The 24,406-nt window shown below is 44.2% G+C and overlaps 1 protein-coding gene across 1 annotated transcript in view; it reads right to left on the bottom strand.

Annotated features, from left to right (window-relative positions):
* Positions 1-150: 150 nt before the first annotated feature.
* The window catches only part of LOC139412194 (RNA-binding Raly-like protein), a 72,599-nt gene continuing 48,343 nt past the window's right edge, over positions 151-24,406 (bottom strand). Inside the window, exons 3-7 of the mRNA XM_071159009.1 lie at positions 8,079-8,129; positions 2,973-3,142; positions 2,564-2,677; positions 1,750-1,901; positions 151-1,152 (exon numbers count right to left, since the gene is read on the bottom strand). Coding sequence (XP_071015110.1) covers positions 1,114-1,152; positions 1,750-1,901; positions 2,564-2,677; positions 2,973-3,142; positions 8,079-8,129 — 526 coding nt within the window. The 3' untranslated portion in view covers positions 151-1,113. The remainder of the gene's footprint in view (positions 1,153-1,749; positions 1,902-2,563; positions 2,678-2,972; positions 3,143-8,078; positions 8,130-24,406) is intronic.

Here is a 24,406-nt window from a genome sequence, read left to right as displayed (position 1 = left end):
AACCCTAATTGTAACCCTAACCCCTAAGCCTTAAATAACCTATTTTCTTGTGGGGACTGGCGAAATGTCCCCACTTGTCCGAAACTTCCTTCTGGCCCCCACAAGGATAGTAAAACCAAACAAACAAACAAACACACACACACACAGACACACACTAAAAAAAACACTCCTCCCAGAGGTGTTTTTAATCAATATGAAAATACCTTTACTACTGTGACAGTGTGAGTAGTGTTTCCACTTGGCTTCTTCATGAATGCAAACAGAACTAACAAAACATCTAACACCACTGGAATTATAATAAACAATTATCATTGTTGTTTTCTTCAGCTCTTAAAAAAACACAAACAAATAAAAAAAACTAAAATAAAATGCTGGATTAAAATCGTACAGCTGACCTAATACAGTAAAGTTTTACAGTAATACACAATATTACGCATGGACCGGGCCGAGGCCTCTCCTCAGCTCATAGCGCCAAGTACATAGAGGAAGAGATGGGCTACTGTCTCCTCATACCTAGTACAGACAGGTAGTAATACAGCAGGGAGATAACATTACACAGACATAAGGGGGGGGATTTACTGATGGACAAGTATCAACTGATGGACTCATGCTCTGGCAGTGATATGATATACATAAAACAAAGTAACTCAAGTCACCGAAAAACTATGATTGCAACATCTATAGTATGCTCATTTCAAATACCCTCAGTCTCTCAATATGCATGTCAAATTTATACGAACTGGTAATCAGAATGTTTTTCTGGAAAATATGAAGACGGGCTAAAAAGAACATAAGAAAATTATGAATATAGAAATTATTTCACTTTCCTGTTCTGGTTAATAATTACACTCTACAGATAAAATGTGTGTGTAATCTAAGCTGATTTTAGTGGTGAATATCCAAGGGAGATACTTGATTTCTGATCAACTGTAATTACAGTGTGTCTGTGTATGTGTGCTGTTGATGTATATGTGGATATAGAATACAATGTAACTGGTTGGTTCGACAGGAGTGGGGCCTCTGAATCAGTTGTTGGCATGGTAACTTCTTGACAAGACAGATGTTCTCTTCCTCTATGTCTGGCGCTCCTCCGTTTCTTCTCTGTTTCCATCCTCACAGCTCATCCTCAGGGTCAGAGCTGTGGTTATTCATCTATAACACACACACACTCAATCAGCAACAGTGTGTCAAAACACCAAAGAGTGTTTTGTTCAGGTAAGGCTCCCCTCTCCAGGGTGATTATACACAGTGATGAGGAAGGTCTGGAGGATAATAGTCTTCTATATAAACACCCACTCATCTGTCAGGGTAAGAGTATCCTGTCCTGCTTTCGTTTGTCCTATTTTCAATCTCTCTTTCTTTCGCTCTCTTGCATTTACTCTCAGATGTTCTTTGTGTGTTTGAGTTGCATGTCAGTTATGAGTGTGAACTGTGCGTGGGTGAGATGAACCCAGAATGAGATCTTCAAGTCTCATGCTATTGATGTGTCTGTATTACTCAAAATGACTGATGGCTTTGGATTTGTTGCTCTTGTCACTGTTCTCTTTGTGTGTATGTGTGTTTGTGTTTCTGTGTTTATGTGTGGGGCGATAAGCACTTTATTTCTGCTGCATGGCGAATCACTCAGACAACGGCTAAATCACAGCCATCCATAGGACATGCTTAGGTCCTCATGTTGCTCTGAGACAAGGAGAAAGCACTCCCACTCACATTCAGAGATTCTCCACACACAGACATCAAGCCAGTTACCGTGTGATCATCGTCGCTGGCCTCCCCCAGTTCGGGGCTCTCTCTCTGGATGCAGTGGCGTGGGGGGGATAGGGGGGAGGGGGAGCGGTCACCGCTGCTGGCGGAGGGGGGGTACGGTGACCCGGCCAAACTGCCCTCCCTCACGGGAGACCCTAAAAAACATGGCAAGAGAGGGAGTGAATAGGAGTGAACATTCACTAAGTTCCCTCTATAGGGCAGATAAGTGTTGGTGTGCCTGTGCTCACTTTCAATCTAAACCATTGATGGTCAACTTCAATGCACTATTTGACAGACGAGAGGAGAGAACAAGAATGACAGGATTAGGGAGAGATGTGGAGATAGAGTGAGAAATGGGAGAGGTGAGAGGGAGACAGAAAGGAGAGATGAAGGAGTGGGGGACTGAGTGGAGGAGGATCGTAATTTATGCTGGAATAAATGAATATGAAGATGAGATCAGTCAATCACCCAAAGGCAATGCACACAGATAAGAGATAGAAAGGATGAGATGACACACACACCCACACACATTTCTTTCTTTATTTGTCGGTACAGTATGTGTGTCATTGAAAGGGCAAAGGTGCAGTTTGTCCATGTGGCCACATGAGAGCAGCAGCTACAACACTTCCCTGTAGGACTTTGTATTTATTCTCCTATAAGCCTTCTTTCGCCATCTCTGTACTTCTCACTGTCATTCCTCTGCACTGATTCATAAGAACTGTACAGGTGAAAGCACACACTGTGGCTTCCCCTATCATGCTTTACTGCTGTTTCCCCTGTCCACTCTCCTGTCTCTCTTTCTGATTGGTTGTCTCACCTGTGTGGTCCCGCCTCTGTGTGTCCATCCTGTCCAGGTTGTCGAGCAGCCCGTCAATCTGTGTCTTTATCAGGGTCAGCTCCCTCTTAATGACCTGCAGCTCCTCCATCCGCACTACAAGGAGGGAGAGGTTGAGGGGTGGGATGAGAAACGGGGAGAAGGAAGAAAAGGATCCAAAGCAAGTTTCTGTGGGTGTTGGTAATATGGACTATCAAGGTGATGAAGGTGGGTATTAGAACAACATATACACTGCCTATTGGTTCTGCTCTGATGAAATGGCCTAATAATGCGACCTGATTGGCTAGGATCCATTAAGGAAAGAGGCTGCTATGGAAGTGTTGTAATGAGAGAACCATCTTGAGTGTAGTGTGTGACTGTGTGTGTGTGTGTGTGTGTGAGTATTACTCACACTTGGCCTTGTTGGAGCTGGTGGAGTGGGCTCTGGAGCTCTTGGAGGGGGGCCTGTCTCGGCTACGTCTGTACCCAGAGGAAGTGGAGGAGGAGCGGGGTCGTTTGGCCAGGCTAGGACCCTGGGACAGGGGAGGTAGGGAAGCTGGCACGCGCTGGTAGTCATACATCCTGAAGAGGGAAACATCCACACACACTGTCATCCAACTACAAGTACTTTGTGTAGTATTGTCAGTGTGAAAAGATGTGTATGTGTACGCATGTCAGAAAATTACAGTGACAGGATGTTTGTGAGTGAGTGTGTGAGCAAGCAAGCATGTGTGTGTGTTTGCGTGTATGGACAGTGGTTGGATGGATGTGTGTGTATTTGTGAATGTATGTCTCCTATGATGAAGGACACAGAGGGAGAGGGTTGACAGGATGGTGTAATACGATCTGACAAGCAGAGGGAATATACACACACATACAGAATGTGTACACAAGTGAGAAAATAATAAGAAATAGTATCTGATAAGGTGAGGCAGAGGATATCCCAGATAGGGAATGAGGAAATGAAGTTGAGCAGGTTGTAGACCCTTGGTACTCCTCACACAACCATTATAGTATTACCCTACAGGTTATAGACCCCTGGTACTCCTCACACAACCATTATAGTATTACCCTACAGGTTGAAGACCCCTGGTACTCCTCACACAACCATTATAGTATTACCCTACAGGTTGAAGACCCCTGGTACTCATCACACAACCATTATAGTATTACCCTACAGGTTGAAGACCCCTGGTACTCCTCACACAACCATTATAGTATTACCCTACAGGTTGAAGACCCCTGGTACTCCTCACCCAACCATTATAGTATTACCCTACAGGTTGAAGACCCCTGGTACTCCTCACACAACCATTATAGTATTACCCTACAGGTTGAAGACCCCTGGTACTCCTCACACAACCATTATAGTATTACCCTACAGGTTGAAGACCCCTGGTACTCCTCACACAACCATTATAGTATTACCCTACAGGAAAACAGTGCCACTGGATTTGGAAGTCTCACCACATCATGTGACAAAACACAAACAAACTACAAATGACTAATGAGTGTAATGACTACTAATGACTGAACATACTGAAGGAGAGGCGAGGTATGGAGGGATTGAAGGAGAAAATGGGAATGGAGATGAGGAGAAGGGGAGAGATCTACTATGTGACAGAAGTTAGATTTGGATCAGTCTCCACTGTCAGTCCCCCTTCCTCACTCGTTCCCCCATCCCCTAGCTCCGTATGCCCATCTATAGCTAAATCTAATTGGTTCTGTCAATAGCCAATCAAATGCTCTTTGGCAGTGCAGCGAAGCAGGTGACAGGAGAGAGTGTATCACACACTCACTATATAGCAGTTACAGAAACATGGGAGAGTGTATGTTGAATGTGCGTGTGCATGTGCGTGTGTGTGTGTGTGGGATTGGAGAGGCCAGAGGCTGTGACAGAGAGAGGTGGCGTTCAGCCAGGGGGAAGGACACATGTCAACCTACTGTTAAAGGCTAAAAACGAACCAATAAGACCCCCGAAAGGGGTCACAGGAGCACAGCCAGCCAATCATATTCCTCCGAGGGGTCAGAGCCAGCCAATCACACACACTTTACAGGAGTCAGCACTCCAATCAGATAACAACCATAGGTTGTAAGTCAATTTAGTCTAAGCTTGACTGGGACCTATGTTAACCTGTAGGCCCTATAACCACAGCTTTAATGAAAGTCTTCCACTCTAAAATGAAGTACAGGACTGCCTACCTGGCTCCAGTCTACATTATTTAAGGGCTGGCTTTCATACTAACCTAAGCTCTGCCACCTAATTAAATCCTGCGAGTCTGACTGAGTCAGACTGAGTCACATTCCAACCTGAATGCCTTTCATATGGTATCTGCTTACAGCATCAGAGAGCCATTAGGGCTGAGAGCCAGACAGACAGAGACCTGGGCACTGGCTCCAGCTCTTAAAAACAGAGAGAGAGGAGGGAGGAGGAGGGGGGAAAGGAGGGTTGGAGCAAAACAGAAAGCAAAAGTGAGAGAGAGAAGGACACACCACCCTCCATACACACCAAGAAGATCCTGCACCACCAGAAACCCACCCCAGGAACCATAGCCCTGTTATCCAGTGCCCTGAGTGTAGCCTACAGCAAAGCAGGGCTCAGAGACTCATGGACAGATTGGTTATTGTTTATTTACATGTCCTATGTAAGCCTGAGTGGCCTTTACACAGGCAGGGCTGTGTGGAGATAGCCACCGTCTCTGCAGTAAGGCTCCAGGCAGACTGCTGAGGAGAGAGAAACACACTTTAAACCAGCTGCAAACAGGATGCCAGTCGGGAAGCCTTGAGGTGTGATGTCAGTTTGGGTTCAGTGATTGAGCTGTAAATCGCCGAGAGAGACAAGACTTTAGTGTTCAGTTGAGGAACGTGTGTTACCCTTTTATTGAAATATATCTCACACTTCAGTTCCCCTGTTTCAGGAGAATGTATTACCAGTATATAACCAGATACAGCCACCTCACTGTGCATGAAGTATATCAACCGGCCACCAATGTCGTGAGAGGGCTGCGACCGTTGCCTTTCAGCAGAGACGCTGGGAGACTAAAGACTTATGGGAGTTTAAAGTCCTTTAGTGGAGTTTGCAGTGTGCTGCTACAACGACTTTGAAGTGTAGTTTCAGAGAATAGGAGCTCGTGAAACAGACAACGAGAGAGTGTAGATGTGTGAGGATTAGAGAAAACAGAGTGAGAGTGTGTAAGTGTCTGTGCAAGTGTGTGTGTGTGTGTGTGTGTGTGTGTGTGTGTGTGTGTGTGTGTGTGTGTGTGTGTGTGTGTGTGTGTGTGTGTGTGTGTGTGTGTGTGTGTGTGTGTGTGTGTGTGTGTGTGTGTGTGTGTGTGTGTGTGTGGATTAGAAGAGAGATTATAAAAGAGGCTTTGTCTCTGTGCCAGAGCTGTTATCTGTGTGTAGAGGCAGACATTTTCTCATATGCACACAAACAGATGTACGGACACACACGCACACACAGACACTAACACACACAAGCTGTCGATGGAGCAAGCCAGCCACGTAGGGCAAAATCATGTACCGTGTTTGAAGCAAATTGAAAATCAGTGGTGAGGGTTTTTCCTGTGTGAAGACAGAAAAATGCAGAGCACGGCAAAACAACAAAATGCAAAGAAAAGATGACAGCGTCAACTCACAGCTACAGTACTGTGTGTGTGTGTGTGTGTGCGGAACTCGTGTATGGACATGTTTAACTGGAAGTCCCCACAAGAATAGTAAACAAACAAAAATTTGACCAACTGGGGACATTTTGTTAGTCCCCACGAGGTCAAATGCTATTTCTAGGGGGTTAGAATTATGTTAAGGGTTAGGAGCTATGGTTCGTTTTAGGGTTAGGAGCTAAGGTTTAGGGTTAGGACTAAGGTTAGGTTTTTGGGTTAAGGTTAGGGTTAGGGTAAGAGTACGGGTTAGGGTTATGGTTAGGTTAGGGGTTAGGGAAAATAGGATTTTGAATGGGACCGAATTGTGTGTCCCCACAAGGTTAGCTGTACAATACTGTATGTGTGTGTGAGAGAGAGAGAGCGAGAGATAAAGGGAGGTGGAGTTGTAATCTCTATGTTGGACAGCCTGTTTCTCTAACCACCCTCCTTACACTCTCTTATTTTCTTTCTGCATGTTTGTTTAAACTGAAGATAGAAACATAAACATAGAGGACGTCCTCAACTCTTCTGTGCATAACTACATCTACAGCATCTGACTGCCTCTGAGTGCATTCACACAGAGGACAACAAGGTTGTTCAATGTGTGTGTGTTGTGTGTGAGAGAGAGAGCACTATTTATTCAAATGTGCTGAGTGCTGTGTTTATGAATGAGCCGTGTCACCTTCAGTGTGCCTGATGGAGGTGGAGAGCTCCCATAGCAATTACCTGAGTGACTGACCTGGGTGACGAACCAGACAGAACCGGACTCAACTGGATTTGGCATAACTGAGTCAGACTGAACAGGACTGACTTGGGTTAAGCCATGCTGAACGAGAAAGAATCAGACTTAACTGGACTTGGCACAACTGAGTCAGACTGAACAGGACTGACCTGGGTTAAGCCATGCTGAACTGGGCTAAACTGGACTGATATGGACGGAATCCAACGGGATCAGAGATCATCAGAGTGAAAGGCATTGAGCAAGACTGGAGTGGACTGAACGGGATTGAACTGTGACCTGGGTAGGGCCGTACTAAACTTGAATTAATTGTGTTGAACCGGACTGACTGTCAAATTCTGGCTTGGAATCTGAACTGAGGTCATGATCTCTTGGCTGGAGCTGTAGCGAAAACACTCCACAGCTCCATGTCAAAACACAGTACCATCTACAGTACAGTACCGCTGGAAAGTGAACAGGTACTTTATGGCAGTTTTCCAGCCTACAGTTAATTCTCAATATGCTTCAGTTACTGTAATGTAGCCACCCTGACCCATGGCCCAACCTCTGCTGTGAGCCACAGAAAACTAACCTGAGCTTTAATGGAACTTGTAATATAAGCTGCTGCACTTAGAACAGTTTAAGCTGACTCATAATTATTAGAGACTCAGCTAGGGTTAGAGTGGCTTACAACCTGACTGGATTCCTTATAGAGGCCACACAGCACATATCAGCTCCCTGTGTGTTGATGTGTGTGTCTTGGGAGTGTTTGTCTGTGTGTGTGTGTGTGTGTGTGTGTGTGTGTGTGTGTGTGTGTGTGTGTGTGTGTGTGTGTGTGTGTGTGTACACTTGCACAGGATGTGGGTTTGTGTACAGTATGTGTGTGTGTTTGTTCATTCATATGTGTGTGCCTCAAGCACCTGCCAGGCCGAGTGGAGTGAAGATTTACGAAGGTACGATTAGTGGGCAGTGACAGGCAGCTCTGTTAGCAGAGACACATGACTGACAGCTCAGTGACAGGCAGGGGGAGGAGGGAGAGGGCCAGCAGGAGACAGGGGAGACAAGAAGGGTTAAGTGTGTGTTTTAGACTTTTCCTTTGTCCGACTCTGAACATTCAGGGTTTGTGTGAGAGGTGCGGTGCAGAGCGGGCTGACAGTACCTGTCATAGAGGTCCTCCTGATAGCACTCATAGTCCAGGTCATAGTCAGATCTGCAAAGAGAGAGGAGGAGGGGGAGGGGAGGGGAGATGGAGAGAGAGAGAGAGAGAGAGAGAGAGAGAGAGAGAGAGAGAAAGAGAGAGAGAGAGAGAGAGGGGGGGGGGGGAGAGTGAGTTGACAGTGGCCTGACACAAAGACTCACAACTGTCTTCACAGCTGACTGACAGAGGTGTTACTGACACACATGCACGGCACACACACACACACACACACACACACACACACACACACACACACACACACACACACACACACACACACACACACACACACACACACACACAAAGTCATCCTATGTGAAAGCAGAGGCTGATGAAAAACTGAGAGATCAAACAACATCTATCTCGGATACAAGCAGCCTTTCAGATCTGTTCCTCATTAGGTGAGCTAAATATGCCATCAGAGATATTTCACTCTGTAAGCAGGCTGCTGGAATAGTGTGTACATAGTTAGAGCAGGGCTCTGGCAAGTGGAAGGAATATGCTATTCATGATTTCTAGCCAGCTGGAAAAAGACATTGGATTTGTTGTGCCACAGCACCCAAGGTGAAAAATCCATAGAAATTGTCCTGCGTTATGCACCAATGACCACAGGCTGCGCACTATGTGCTTCTACATATTCCAGCTCATTTACTGTGAAGTTGGACTGTCAGGTGTGTGTGTATGTGTGTTGGAGTGTATGCACCCATCTGTGTATGTGCCTGTGTGTGTGTTTGTGCATCTCTGTGTGTTTGATTAGACTCAACTTGCTCACACCTTTCCCTATAATATATGGGCAGAGTTTGCTGTAGGTTGTAGTTTATAGATTACCCTATATGGTTTGGTGTGTAGAGCAGACCAGGGCAGAGAGAGGAGTGACACTAAGCCTGATGGTAAGTAGCTCATACCCTGGAGTGTAGTTAAATAGAGCTCAGCATTTCTCTGTGTGTTTAATCCCTGCCTGGCCACTGATACCCCAGCCCTAAAGTCTACACACACACGCATGTAAGTACACACGCACAAGCATACACACACATGTGCGCACACACACACACACGTGCGCACACACAAGCATACACACATAGACATTATCAGCAAACACCCTCCACTTTTGCTTTCTGTAAAACTTTCAACCATAGAGAAGCAGTGTATTTATAGGTGCCTGAAAGGTGACTCATGTACCCATACTAATTCCTATTTATTACACATATATACATTTATACATTGTATAAATAGAGCCATCCGCATCTAATACATGATCTCCTCAAAGTGAGTAGCATACAGTACATGGGTTCATCAGAGGCTCTCAAACAGATGGATCAAACCAGACACACACGACATACAGATGACACACACACACAAAATCACACCCACGTACACACACACATGAATGACAGACACATAACACACTCTCATCACGTCCAGACACACACACACACACACACACACACACACACACACACACACACACACACACACACACACACACACACACACACACACACACCTAAAGCCCCTCTGTCCTATCTGTCTCAGCAGGGGGCTGGTGAGTCTCAGTGCTGTAATCATGCTGTTGACTGGAGGAAAGTGATGTATCAGTAAACATGTCAGGAAGTACAGCAGGAGACTAAACGTAACACTTTTTCACAGCTAAAAACATACAGTACACACATGCATGAGTGCAGACACACAGACAGATGTGCTGCACACACGCACACACACACACACAGTTTCTCTCGCTCACTCTGTATGTAAATGTGATTCAGAATGTAGCAACCCTGTCTCTGAAGTGTTGAGATAACTAGCAGTGTTGGTATAAAAGTGTGTGTTTGTGTACCTGAGGTGTGTGTGAATTCCTAATGAATTCTCCTCCAGCTACCTGCAGCCAAACTGTTTCTGGTTTTCTCCCCTCGCCTGAACACACACACAGAAGACAGTTGGTTTTTCTGAGCTACAGATTCTGACAGCTTCAAATAATCTGTAATAAGTGTAAACATTTACGCCTCATCACGCTCTTCCCCAACTTTGTTTTATGATTTAGCTCGAGGTCTGATCAATTTGCAGAAAGCCTTCTGTTATTCTAAATAACGGTAGGCCTTTCATGTGAAATGGTAGACATCTATGTTTCCAGCTATCCCTATTTAACACGATGGAAACTTAGTCCTCTGTAGGGGAGCACACTCTGGTTGAAGGTTTCTTTCCATGTCCATATGTGTATGTAGGTCTGCACAGTGCAGGGTTGGCTGTGTGGATTAGGGTTTACAGTGGGGCAAAAAAGTATTTAGTCAGCCACCAATTGTGCAAGTTCTCCCACTTAAAAAGATGAGAGAGGCCTGTAATTTTCATCATAGGTACACTTCTACTATGACAGACAAAATGAGGGAAAAAAATCCAGAAAATCACATTGTAGGATTTTAAATGAATTTATTTGCAAATTATGATGGAAAATAAGTATTTGGTCAATAACAAAAGTTTATCTCAATACTTTGTTTACATACCCTTTGTTGGCAATGACAGAGGTCAAATGTTTTCTGTAAGTCTTCACAAGGTTTTCACACACTGTTGCTGGTATTTTGGCCCATTCCTCCATGCAGATCTCCTCTAGGGCAGTAATGTTTTGGGGCTGTTGCTGGGCAACACGGACTTTCAACTCCCTCCAAAGATGTTCTATGGGGTTGAGATCTGGAGACTGGCTAGGCCACTCCAGGACCTTGAAATGCTTCTTGCGAAGCCACTCCTTCGTTGCCCGGGCAGTGTGTTTGGGATCATTGTCATGCTGAAAGACCCAGCCACGTTTCATCTTCAATGCCCTTGCTGATGGAAGGAGGTTTTCACTCAAAATCTCATGGTACATGGCCCCATTAATTCTTTCCTTTACACGGATCAGTCGTCCTGGTCCCTTTGCAGAAAAACAGCCCCAAAGCATGATGCTTCCACCCCCATGCTTCACAGTAGGTATGGTGTTCTTTGGATGCAACTCAGCATTCTTTGACCTCCAAACACAACGAGTTGAGTTTTTACCAAAAAGTTATATTTTGGTTTCCTCTGACCATATGACATTCTCCCAATCTTCTTCTGGATCATCCAAATGCTCTCTAGCAAACTTCAGACGGGCCTGGACATGTACTGGCTTAAGCAGGGGGACACGTCTGGCACTGCAGGATTTGAGTCCCTGTCGGCGCAGTGTGTTACTGATGGTAGGCTTTGTTACTTTGGTCCCAGCTATCTGCAGGTCATTCACTAGGTTTTGGGATTTTTGCTCACCGTTCTTGTGATAATTTGGACCCCACGGGGTGAGATCTTGCGTGGAGCCCCAGATCGAGGGAGATTATCAGTGGTCTTGTATGTCTTCCATTTCCTAATAATTGCTCCCACAGTTGATTTCTTCAAACCAAGCTGCTTACCTATTGCAGATGCAGTCTTCCCAGCCTGGTGCAGGTCTACAATTTTGTTTCTGGTGTCCTTTGACAGCTCTTTGGTCTTGGCCATAGTGGAGTTTGGAGTGTGACTGTTTGAGGTTGTGGACAGGTGTCTTTTATACTGATAACAAGTTCAAACAGGTGCCATTAATACAGGTAACAAGTGGAGGACAGAGGAGCCTCTTAAAGGAGAAGTTACAGGTCTGTGAGAGTCAGAAATCTTGCTTGTTTGTAGGTGACCAAATACTTATTTTCCACCTTAATTTGCAAATAAATTCATTAAAAATCCTACAATGTGATTTTCTGGATTTTTTCTCATTTTGTCTGTCATAGTTGAAGTGTACCTATGATGACAATTACAGGCCTCTCTCATCTTTTTAAGTGGGAGAACTTGCACAATTGGTGGCTGACTAAATACTTTTTTTCCCCCACTGTATGTGCGTTGTACTACTGAACCAAAACAAAACCACTCTACTTAGCCAGTTTGAAGACCCTGACAAAACCGTTCTCCTTAGCCACCATTGAAACTGAACTTAAGCAGAACCTCTCCACTCAGTCTGCTAATAGGACCTAACTGAACACAACCTCTCAGCCTCTACCCACAGATCCCCTGCACTCAGCAGAACACCATGAGCTAACAGATCTGGCGGCCAACAGAAGTTCTGTGATCAGGCAGGGAGGAGAGACAAAGTGAGCAATCGGGAGAGAGAGAACAGCGCCACGGTCCCCGGCACAGATGAGGGGCTCTGTGTCCTAATGGGGAACTCGAGCGAAAGACAGAGAAAATAACAACTATTTGCCAAACTCTCACAGCAGGAAAACTAAGACAGACTGACTCACTCTAACTCTCTTTCTCCCTCTTTTCCTCTATCATTTTCTCTCCCTGCAGCAATGTTCTAGTTGGTAATCTGTGTCATTTAGCACTGGGAGGAGAGAGAGAGAGTCAAGACAGAAAACAATTTCCATTTCCTCTTCCATTATCCAAGCCATCTTCTGTTATTAGAGTGGCTAAACTCTTCAACCAAGTCTGAGACAAGCAGACAGACATGTCAGGTATTAGTGCCTTTCTGCAGTTTGAAAACATAGGAGACCACATAGTGCATTACAGTATCATCATCCTTTTAGCCGAGCACTTCGGAGAGGCATTGTGATTGTAACACTACCTGCCTGGTGAAAAGACTGATTCCCGGCTCCAGAATGGTCACCATGACCAAAATGAATGCTGGGAGACCATAAATCAGTGCTATTTCCCTATAGGGTCGTGGGGGAACTTCAATGGGGTAGCCAATTTTTTAATATATTTTTAATGCAATGAATTGAAGGTTATTTGTTGATGTAAATTTCGAAATGTACAAATTTTAAGGTCTTAAGGTTTAAGGTTAGATTTGGCGTGGGATCACTAGAATTTTTGGGGGAAAGAAATGGGGTCCCCAGAAATTCTGGCGGAAAAATGGGGTCCCCGCTGAAAAAGTTTGAATACCACTAGACATAAACAGTATCTATTAGAACCACAGCACATCTCTCGACCATAATCTTGAGCGATTAGTGCTTTTTTTAGGTCGGTTTGGTTTCGGTTCGATTAAAAAAAAAAAAATGTTTGATTTCGGTTTCAAATGATAATTTTTTTCATTAATTACACTACGTTATGTGGGTTGAATGCTGTAACAACAGATAATACAACAAGTCCCATGATGGTAGTACATGACAATTACTACTTATCATTTATTCACGTTACTTTAATAAAATATTTTAGTTGTGTATATTACATTTGTTTTATTTGATGACTTTATTATTTCATTTCAAGTCATCATCTCATCTCTATAGAGCTGTTGCCTATGCTGTCTGACAAAATCCCTATTTTGATTTTTGTTTTTTTTTCTCCAAAGTAAATAAGGCATACTTTTACGACTGCTGAATACAAACTTTCAATCCCTTATATCATGTATTTTCAGAAAGAGAAACCTAGCAAAATGTTGGTTTATTACTCAGACCTACTCATCCAGCAACACAACCACCTGGAGTAAACCAATCACACTCTGGATTGTCTCTTTAATGACATAATGGTCTCTGGAATGGAAGCTTTGTTGCATTGACAAAGCAAGGTGCCCTTCCACACAAGAAGCTTCCATTCCCCCTGTCGCAAGGTATTTATAGCTCGCTCTATAGAGCTGCTGCCTATGCTGTCTGACAAAATCACTATTTTAGTAGTTCTTCAAAGTTAATAAGGCATAATTTTATGACTGCTGAATACTAAATATCAATCACTTAGATCATGTATTTTCAGATAGAGATACCTCGTGAAGCAACTGCTCTCTATCTCTCTCGACCATGCATTCTTCTGTCTCTTCTCTCCGTGTCTGTACGCTCACTTGGACAAGTAGGCGAGCAAGGGATTGTGGTCATTGTAGTTAATTACCACGTTTTCTGCACCAAACTAGTAGAATATTGGCCTGTTGGAAACTACAACTCCCTACTACATTGCACAGTTCGATCCGATTTATTTCTAGAGAAAATGAGCTTTGAGCTCACAGAAAAAAACCGAACAAAATGGAATTCTAATAACTGAACCAACATTGGTCAATAAGTTGTTTATAAAACAAAAAATAACTGACATTTCTGTTAATCGCTCAGCAATACTCAACCAGCAACAGAACCACCTTGAGTAAATTAATCACACACTGGTTGTCTTTAATTACATAATGGTCTCTGAGTTTGTGAGTGGAAACATGTATTTGAGAGAGAGAGAGGGGTAGCTTAGTGAAGGGTAGTGTGTGTGTGTGTGTGTGTGTGTGTGTGTGTGTGTGTGTGTGTGTGTGTGTGTGTGTGTGTGTGTGTGTGTGTGTGTGTGTGTGTGTGTGTGTGTGTGTGTGTGTGTGTGTGTGTGTGTGTGTGTGTGCAGGGACAGCCAAATGGACAGCGGGGTCGCTAAAGGCTAATTAATTTATTTTCATAATTTCTCGAGTGCCCCGGCAATCCATTAGACATGGCTGGCTACAAATCATCTCACCTTGCTGGTCGCATAGCGTGTGTGTGTGCATGTGTGTGTGCGAGCGCAGATGTGGAAGGTGGAGGTGCTGTCTGTGGTAAGCATTGATACTTCCCCCTGTCAACACACAGCGTATACTCACACATCCCTACATACACTATATGTTGATATAAACAGGATGCCATGATCATCAATCCCTTTGATCAGGAAACTGGCCTCATGAGTATGTGCTCATTGCTCTTAGGGGATTAGCCTAGGGAGGAACATGCGCCCTCATCTACTCTCTCCACACTAACAGCCAAGTCATCCCATGGCATAAGGACACAACCTTACTTACTCTCACTCCAACTCCCCCAGAAACAAACACTCTCATAAATATCCTCCCCCCCCCCCCCCCCCCTCTCATTCTGTCCCAGTAGTTTGTCGTCATCAGTGTAATGGTGTGTGTCAAGTGTTCATATAGATCTGTGTTTGACGAGCCCTGGAGAAGAGTGAGCACAGTCCCACGTCATCCACAGGATGGATTGCAGCTCACAAAACAAATGCACACACGTACGCATGCATGCTTTCTCACGTTCTTCCCCCTTTCCCTCTCTCCCCTTCCTTTCTCACGTTCTTCCCCCTTTCCCTCTCTCCCCTTCCTTTCTCACGTTCTTCCCCCTTTCCCTCTCTCCCCTTCCTTTCTCACGTTCTTCCCCCTTTCCCTCTCTCCCCTTCCTTTCTCACGTTCTTCCCCCTTTCCCTCTCTCCCCTTCCTTTCTCACGTTCTTCCCCCTTTCCCTCTCTCCCCTTCCTTTTCCTCGTTCTGACCTCAGTTGTTATGTTATTGTCTTTGTTTTAGTATGGTCAGGGCGTGAGTTGGGTGGGTTGTCTATGTTAGTTTTTCTATGATTTGGTATTTCTGTGTTTGGCCTGGTATGGTTCTCAATCAGAGGCAGCTGTCAAGGCTACCTAAGTATGGTTCTCAATTAACCATCACAGTGAAAACCAGAGAGAGAGAGAATAAGAGGTATGTAACGGCCATTGTTGGTGGAAGAAGTGAAACAAGGCTACCTAAGTATGTTTCTCAATCAGGGATTGATTGATTGAGAACCATACTTAGGTAGCCTTGTTTCACTTTTGAGTTGTGGGTGATTGTTTTCTGTTTTGTGTCTGCACCAGACAGGACTGTTTCGTTTCGTTCATTCTCCTTTGTTATTTTGTTTAGCGTTCTCGTGATAATAAATGATCAATATGGACACTTACCACGCTGCGCATTGGTCCTCACCTTCTTCCACCAACAACGGCCGTTACATACCTCTTATTCTCTCTCTCTCTGGTTTTCACTGTGATGGTTAATTGCTCATCTGGCTGGGGAGTGGGGCAATGGGCCAGACAGAGCACATATTTATCTATTCCAGAGAGCCGCCAAGCCCAATCTGCCCCCTCTGCCCAATCACACGACAGGGGGAAGGGTCAGAGGGCATTTTGCCCAATCACACGGCAGGGGGGATGGGTCAGAAGCCACAGAAGTGATTTCAGCGTAATAATTGTTCTGCTGTTCCGGGTCGTTCCATGAAATGAGACCCTTTTGCATCACTTTGATATTTTAAGTACCAATTGTGCCCCAATATTGAATTGTAAAATACTGTTATATTAAATAAAGTCCCCTTAAATATAGACCACATGGATAATTCAATAATTATGATTTTTTTATATGAATAAAGAATAGCTAAAATGCCAAAATTCAGCATTTGACATTTCACTTTGTGCACCCGCTGTGACATCTAGGAAGATTTAAGACTCTTAGGGGTAATCTGTAGTTGCTTCATCCATTTTGGGACTTCTGGATTAATGAAATGTTCCTATATTGATGAATATAATTTATAAATGCCTTATGAGGTTAGTTCAAATGTCATACCCCATCAGAACCCAAAATAAGCATTTTCACTCCAATGGTTGTAAACAAAGTAAGGTAAACACACACTATGAAGCCTCAAAACATAGTTAAAACTAAACTCAGCAAAAAAAGAAATGTTCTTTCACTGTCAACTGCGTTTATTTTCAGCAAACTTAACATGTGTAAAAATGTGTACGAACATAACAAGATTCAACAACTGAGACATAAACTGAACTAGTTCCACAGACATGTGACTAACAGAAATGGAATAATGTGTCCAAGAACAAAAGGGGGGTCAAAATCAAAAGTAACAGTCAGTATCTGGTGTGGCCACCAGCTGCATTAAGTACTGCAGTTCATCTCCTCATCATGGACTGCACCAAATTTGACAGTTCTTGCTGTGAGATGTTACCCCACTCTTCCACCAAGGCACCTGCAAATTCCCGGACATTTCTGGGGTGAATGGCCCTAGCCCTCACCCTCCGATCCGACAGATCCCAGACATGCTCAATGGGATTGAGATCCCGGCTCTTCGCTGGCCATGGCAGAACACTGACATTCCTGTCTTACAGGAAATCACGCACAGAACGAGCAGTATGACTGGTGACATTGTCATGCTGGAGGGTCATGTCAGCATAAGCCTGCAGGAAGGGTACCACATGAGGGAGGAGGATGACTTCCCTGTATCGCACAGCGTTGATATTACCTGCAATGACAACAAGCTCAGTCCGATGATGCTGTGACACACCACCCCAGACCATGATGGACCCTCCACCTACAAATCAATCCTGCTCCAGAGTACAGGCCTCGGTGTAACGCTCATTCCTTCGACGATAAACACAAATCCGACTATCACCCCTGGTGAGACAAAACCGCGACTCGTCAGTGAAGAGTACTTTTTGCCAGTCCTGTCTGGTCCATAGGGTTTGTGCCCATAGGCGACGTTGTTGCCGGTGATGTCAGGTGAGGACCTGCCTTTACAACAGGCCTACAAGCCCTCAGTCCAGCTTCTCTCAGCCTATTGCGGACAGTCTGAGCACTGATGGAGGGATTGTGCGTTCCTGGTGTAACTCGGGCAGTTGTTGTTGCCATCCTGTACCTGTCCCGCAGGTGTAATGTTCGGATGATCCTGTGCAGGTGTTGTTACACGTGGTCTGCCACTGCGAGGACAATCAGCTAGCTGTCTGTCCTGTCTCCCTGTAGCGCTGTCTTGGGCGTCTCACAGTACGGACATTTCAATTTATTGCCCTGGCCACATCTGCAGTCCTCATGCCTCCTTTCAGCATGCCTATGTCACGTTCACACAGATGAGCAGGGATCCTGGGCATCTTTCTTTTGGTATTTTTCAGAGTCAGTAGAAAGGCCTCTTTAGTGTCCTATGGTTACATAACTGTGACCTTAATTGCTTACCGTCTGTACGCTGTTAGTGTCTTAACGACCGTTCCACAGGATTATGTTCATTCATTGTTTATGGTTCATTGAACAAGCATGGGAAACAGTGTTTCAATGAAGATCTGTGAAGTTTCACAATGAAGATCTGTGAAGTTATTTGGATTTTTACGAATTATCTTTGAAAGACAGGGATCTGAAAAAGGGCAGTTTATCATTTTGATATCATGGTCAGTCCTTACTTCCATAGCTCTGTCTATGAATTTGAGAGGGGTTCAATTTCTCCAGCCCTATTCCTCTGACCGAAACAGGGGTGGGGAAGAACCCGTAGTTATTTTGTTGCTTTGAGTATGAAGAGTATTATTCATTTCATGTGATTAGTGATTCATATTAAGGTTAAAAAAAATACGTCAACCCTGTTGCTGTCACACCTGCTCCCGCTCCCCCTCCCTGGCACTCGAAGGCACCAGGCTCCCCAGCGTTACTCACTCCTGCCACCATCATTAGGCTCACCTTCCTTCCCCTGTCACGCGCATCAGCAATTATTGGACTTACCTGGACTCAATCACCTGTGTCACTACCTCCCCTATATCTGTCTGTTCCCAAGCTCTGTTCCCTGCTTCAGGATTAATGTTAGTATGTAGTTATGTTAATGTCCTGTTTAATGTCTGTGCTATGTTAAATGTTGACTCCCTGTACCTGCTTTCTCATCTCTAGCATTGGTCCTTACCGTTGCATGAAATTATTTATTGTTTTAATATGGTGAAACTATTCCTTAGAAAAACAATCTAAAGAAACATTGAACATCTAATAGCCACATCCTAGTGTAATAGCAGGTGAGCTGGTTCTACTCTTTTTGGCCATTGTCTGGTGTTTTGTGGTGGGAAACCCAGTGGGTCGAGCATAACACGTCAACCCTGTTACCTATAGACAGGCTAAAAATGTTTGAACATTTTATATTTTGAACCATGCATTCAATTGCCCATCCCTGTTGCACACAAGCTTCCATTTATGACTGATTTAAGATTAAATCATTAACCCTGTTAAGATCAACCCTGTTACTTTATTTGGCACTTAATAAGCACTTACTATAGTCTTTTTTATACCCCTTGAGATGGGAAAACCTGTTTTTTATTAAGTTGAACATGTGCTCTTCATGACAGAATGTAAAAATAAAAACAAAAATGTCCCCCCACCAAGTGACACAAATTTACCCCCACCATGTGACACTACCAAGTGACACTACCAAGTTACACTACCAAGTTACACTACCCAAAAGGGCCTCATTTTGGGGAACAACCCTTCCACTGTTTGCTCTCTTCCTCCCGCCTTCCACCTCCCTCTCTCCTTCAACATCCTTCCCCCTCCCCCTCCTTCAACCCCCCCCCCCCCCTTCAACCTCCTCCCTCCCTCCCCCCACCTTCCACCTCCTCCTCCCTCCCTCTCTCCTTCCAATTCCTCCCCCCTCTCTCATTCCATCTCCCCTCCCTCCCTGGTGTATTAGTTGTGAAGTGCTGTCTCCGTCCCTCTCCTCCCTCAGGCCCTTGTAGGCAGGTAGCAGGTGATTTATGTTCTGATAAAGTTCCCACTCCGACCTGAGCCGTGCTGTGCTGGTGTAAATCATATCAGTCTAATGCAAGGGGAATGGAACTAGCCTCTTAAACACAGGGGAGGAGCATCAGCCCTGAGTTATGACTGCCAACGGTCAGAGAGTCGTACAATCATGCTCACACTCAACTCTTACAAGAGAACGTCCAGAGAGCCCAGTCCAAGTCTCTAGTCTGACACAGAAAGGAGAGTGTGATAGAGGAATGGAACACTCTGAAGCCTTAACTCAGGTGTGTTTTACTGAGCTTGTAGCGCCTCACTGCTCTCTGCCAGCTTCACACTTCTCTTTGATGTACTGAGCCTTTCCTGCTGGCCGTGCAGGACATCTCCGCTTATTGCTACTAACGTGGACGTAGTGGAGGTAAGAGACATCAATCTCACTGCCGTGACTTGTCCAGTGCTGTACGGGCAGGCTAGGTTATAGAGTTGGGGGAAATGCTCTCTCCCTCCACTGGGGCTGTGTTTAGAGGGCTATTAGAGAAAAGTGCTGACCGCTCCTGCGTTGATAAACGCGGGATTTAGCAGGGCTCCTCTGCTCTCAAGCTGGGGCACAACTATCTGTGCTGTACACTCTGTGCACAGCAAGGGGGCAGAGTATCATGCAGTGTCAAACACGTACATGTATACATACAGTGAAGCACAGTACACTGACATTTTTGCACTGTATATAGTTTAGTACTGAACACAATCCAAGTGGGTGCATTCTATAGGCTCCTACACAGAACATTTGAGATCAGAATTTTAAACACCCACAGTGTTCCATTTAACACATTCTTAGTGTGTATTTGTGACCCACCAAAAGAGTATTACATTAACACCTTTCAAAGTGTTGATAAACTAGCACCCCTAGGGTGTAGGGTCCCTAACACCATGGGTCTTGCAAATTCCAACTTAAATTAACACTTTATAAGAGCTGATGCTAACACCTGTGGTTACACCTTATTCCCAGGCTGCCTTTTGAATGAATTTTCTAGGTACCAGTACCAACCATAACAGTGTTTGCTAGTGACAGAGACATTATTTTTTTGCATTTGATGGCTTTCAGTCCTGTAGCCTTCACCAGGTGAGTGCCTAAGTTAATATTTTATCATAAAAATGTCATTATTCATTACAATAAATTACCTTTTTTGACAATATCATACTTTGACAGCTTAGTTTTACCCTAACACAGTGGTCTGAAACTCCTGGTTTGCAGGCCACATCGGCAAGTCATATTATGCTCTCTTGCAAGGTGTAGTATACAGCGCCTTCAGCAAGTGCTTCTACAAAGTATTGACTCAGGGGTGTGAATACTTATGTAAATTAGATATTTCTGTATTTGATTTTGTAAAAACTTGCTCTCTCTTTGTCATTATGGGGTATTGTGTGTAGATGGATAATCAAAAAAGACTGTAACACAACAAAATGTGGAATATGTCAAGGGGTATGAACACTTTCTGAAGGCACTGTAATTCCTATTGAAATCCAGTCAGTTCAGATATCCAACAATTGGAACTTTTAATCACCCACAATCTGCCATTAGAATGACTGCCAAGGTAGGGAAGATTCTGAAATTAGACTACCTAAACCATCTAAACTGGACGAACCATCTCAATAACGGGTGAAATAAGTCCAACCACTTACAGATTGGAAAAGTTTAGAGAAATGTATATTATTTATGTTTGTGTAGTAATATATCAACGAATCAATCAATGTGCATGCAGAAACATTGATATTAAGACAAAATATTCAAAAAATCTATCTGCAACAAAGCATGCTGGGAATTAAGATAATGAGGCCCTTCCAATGTCTTTTTCACTCTGAGAGAGTTAACGGAAATTAAGTAAACACATTCAAGTAACAACAACACCACGTGGTGTTGATTCCACTTGATTCAAATAACACTTAATTTATTCACTGCAGGTGGTGTCAATTTCAATCCCACTTGTGTTAACCCCACTAGAATCAACAACCTCATATATAACACTCACAACACTTTTACCACTTTTTTAACACCAAGATTTTCTAACACCCTCACATTTTCTGTGTATGATAAAGGTCAAATTCACCACAGTGAGAGCTATAGGGAGTTGGGCTCAGAGATAAGAGCTCTCCACTCTGCTTGTTTCTCCCTACCATCCTCTCTTCAACCCCCCACCCCCCCTCCATGAATCTCCCCTCTCTTATCCTTTCTCTATAATCTCCTCTCCCTCCTCCCCTTTCCTATTCTCTCCCAACTTTTCCCTTTCCTATCCCCCTTTCATTCAGTCTCCCCTCTCCTCTCTGCTCCTGTCCTCTCCCTCAGTATGGTCCCTGCAGTGTGTCTATCTGTGGGACTGGCCTATTGGACTCTAGTTGGATTAGCAGAACATTGAATAGAGTCACATGGTGGGGGTAAATTTGTGTCACTTGGTGGGGGGACATTTTTGTTTTTATTTTTACATTCTGTCATGAAGAGCACATGTTCAACTTAATAAAAAACAGGTTTTCCCATCTCAAGGGGTATAAAAAAGACTATAGTAAGTGCTTATTAAGTGCCAAATAAAGTAACAGGGTTGAAACTATTTCACACTGACTCATCTGATAATCTGTTGATCCTAGCCAGAGACTCCAGGCAGACAGACAGATACACAAAGAGACAGACAGCTGCAGAGATACAGCAAACCTGGAGGGGAGGGCATTTCCGCATCATCAGCCAGAGCCAGAGGAATAAGTTATTGTTTTGTTGCTGTGGCCTTTCCAACTTTCCACCATGTGCCCAATAATGTTCCCTCGTAAGCCCCTGATCCCCCACTGTGAGCCCTGGGTAAGAGACCGGCCCAGGCTGGTAGTGCTCTGTGTGGTGCTGGCTGTGCACCCTGCCCAGCACTATTATTACCAGTACCATGCTGCAACTAAACTAAGCATGCAGCTGCAGAGCTATACAAGGCAAGGTGTAGGCTCTCTGTGTCTAGGCTCTCTGTGTAAATCTCCATTTTTTTGTCATGCTCTCCATTTTTCTCCCTCTTTACAACTCAATGTTTTTCTCTAAACTCCACCACTTTCTCCCCCACCCCACCCTCCCCCACCCCACCTCATATGCCCCTTTCTCTCGGCTTTCCTCCAATCTCTGTTTCCATCGTTCTATCTCTATATCTCTCTTATTTTGCCATTTCAGAGATAAAGCATAGAGGAATCCATGCGCAGCTTACAATTTCTCCTGCCTTCTATCAGATGGTAAATCTGCCCCTGGCTCTCTCTCTCTATCAGTCATATCCTCAGCCTCTATCCATCTCCATCATCTCGTCCAACACCACACATCAAACCACAAGGGAAATGGACTGATAATGGAAAGAGAGAAAAACCTCCCAGAGAGGCTTTGTATCTCATATTGTCATCATAGGAGCATGCACTGAGTCTCTCTCACTGAGGTCTCTCTCACTGAGGTCTCTCTCACTGAGTCTCTCTCACTGAGGTCTCTCTCACTGAGGTCTCTCTCACTGAGTCTCTCTCACTGAGTCTCTCTCACAGAGTCTCTCACGGAGTCTTTCTCTAACATAGACAGACAGTTCCTCTTTGGAACATCAGTGTGCACTGTGCATTCTAAGGGATAAAGAATTCCCCCTTAAATATTACACTAACCTCAACACTTCTGTCTGACTGTGTCTGAGTTGCAGAGTGACATATGGTGACTTCAGTTTTTAGATGTGCATGAGCAACTAAGGCCGTGTCCAAATTCTGTCTTACCTACTACTTACTAAAACTGTACTAATCGTACTAAAATAGTATTTAGAATGTACTGTTAAGTAAAAATGTATGTAGTAAGCAACAACAACATACTAGCTTCATCCATACTGAGAATGTGTCATCTAATGTACAGTTACATTGTTTTATCGCCATATGTTCATTTTGGTACAGCCAGTCCCCTTACCTGATTATCAGCTGTTGTGACTGCTGTGCAGGCTGGGACTGCAAGTTTATGTTCCTTTTTTTGCGTGGATTCCGCAAATGCTAGCTGGCTGTACTACAGATACCTGTCGTCGTCGTGGGAAAGACTCATTGTTATTTTTTCGTAAAACAACTGGTTGCAGTAAAGAGATAATCTGGATTTTAAGGAGATCCTGAGGGAAATTGCAGATTACCAACAGCTTTACGCTATGGAGGAACAACATGCTCCATCATGGAAAGATCCGACCACCTCACAAAATAACTTTAACCCGACAAAGAAAAGAAAAACAGATTCATGTACAGACATGGACGTCTGTGCTCTGGCTGGAATCCATGCAACACTAGAAAAGTTGTGTGAGGAGGTAGCAGGGCTGAGGGGGAGTTTGGAATTCAGCCAGAGTGAAATTCTCATGCTCCAAAGAGAAAACAAGACACTCGCAGCCAAGGTAAAAATCCACGATTCCAACATGGATTGTTTACTCAGGGAAAACAGGGTGAGGAAGGAGTCGCTACTAGACATACAAAGTCGTAGCATGTGTGAAAATCTATTTTTTTTCTGGGATTCCTGAGGATGCATCCAATAATCCAGAGGGCGCGATCAGAGATTTCATGCAATCCACCTTGAAACTTTCTATAGAGACTGTAAACAAGGTGGCTTTCCACCGAGTATACAGACTTGGAGCTCAGAGCGACAAGACCAAGGATCCCCGACCGATCTTCGCAAAATGTAAACACTACCAACAAAAGGAGCTCATCAAAAGCAGGGGAAGGGAGCTTAAAGGGACCAAATTCGGTCTCAATGACCAGTTTCCAAGGGTGGTAAACGAACGTCTTAATTAAGTGTGCCTTTATCATTGTGGACAAACTCTTTATAGATGGACAGCTATTCCGAGACAGCTCCATAACACCGTAGCTGTACTAAATTCTACAGGGTCTTCAGGTTACGGGGAAAAAAAGAAGGTATGGGAACTGTAACAATATCTGAACATTATGAAGTGGATATGAACACACATGTACTCAATTACATGCTTGCTTACACATACAGACTTATACTTACACACACACACACCTGATCTCGCTCTCATCGCTCACTCTCTCTCTCTTT

This window comes from Oncorhynchus clarkii, chromosome 6, assembly GCF_045791955.1.
Source record: "Oncorhynchus clarkii lewisi isolate Uvic-CL-2024 chromosome 6, UVic_Ocla_1.0, whole genome shotgun sequence".
NCBI lineage: Eukaryota > Metazoa > Chordata > Actinopteri > Salmoniformes > Salmonidae > Oncorhynchus > Oncorhynchus clarkii.
The sequence above is the reverse complement of the archived record's forward strand: the minus strand, read 5'-3'. Positions and strand labels throughout refer to the sequence as shown.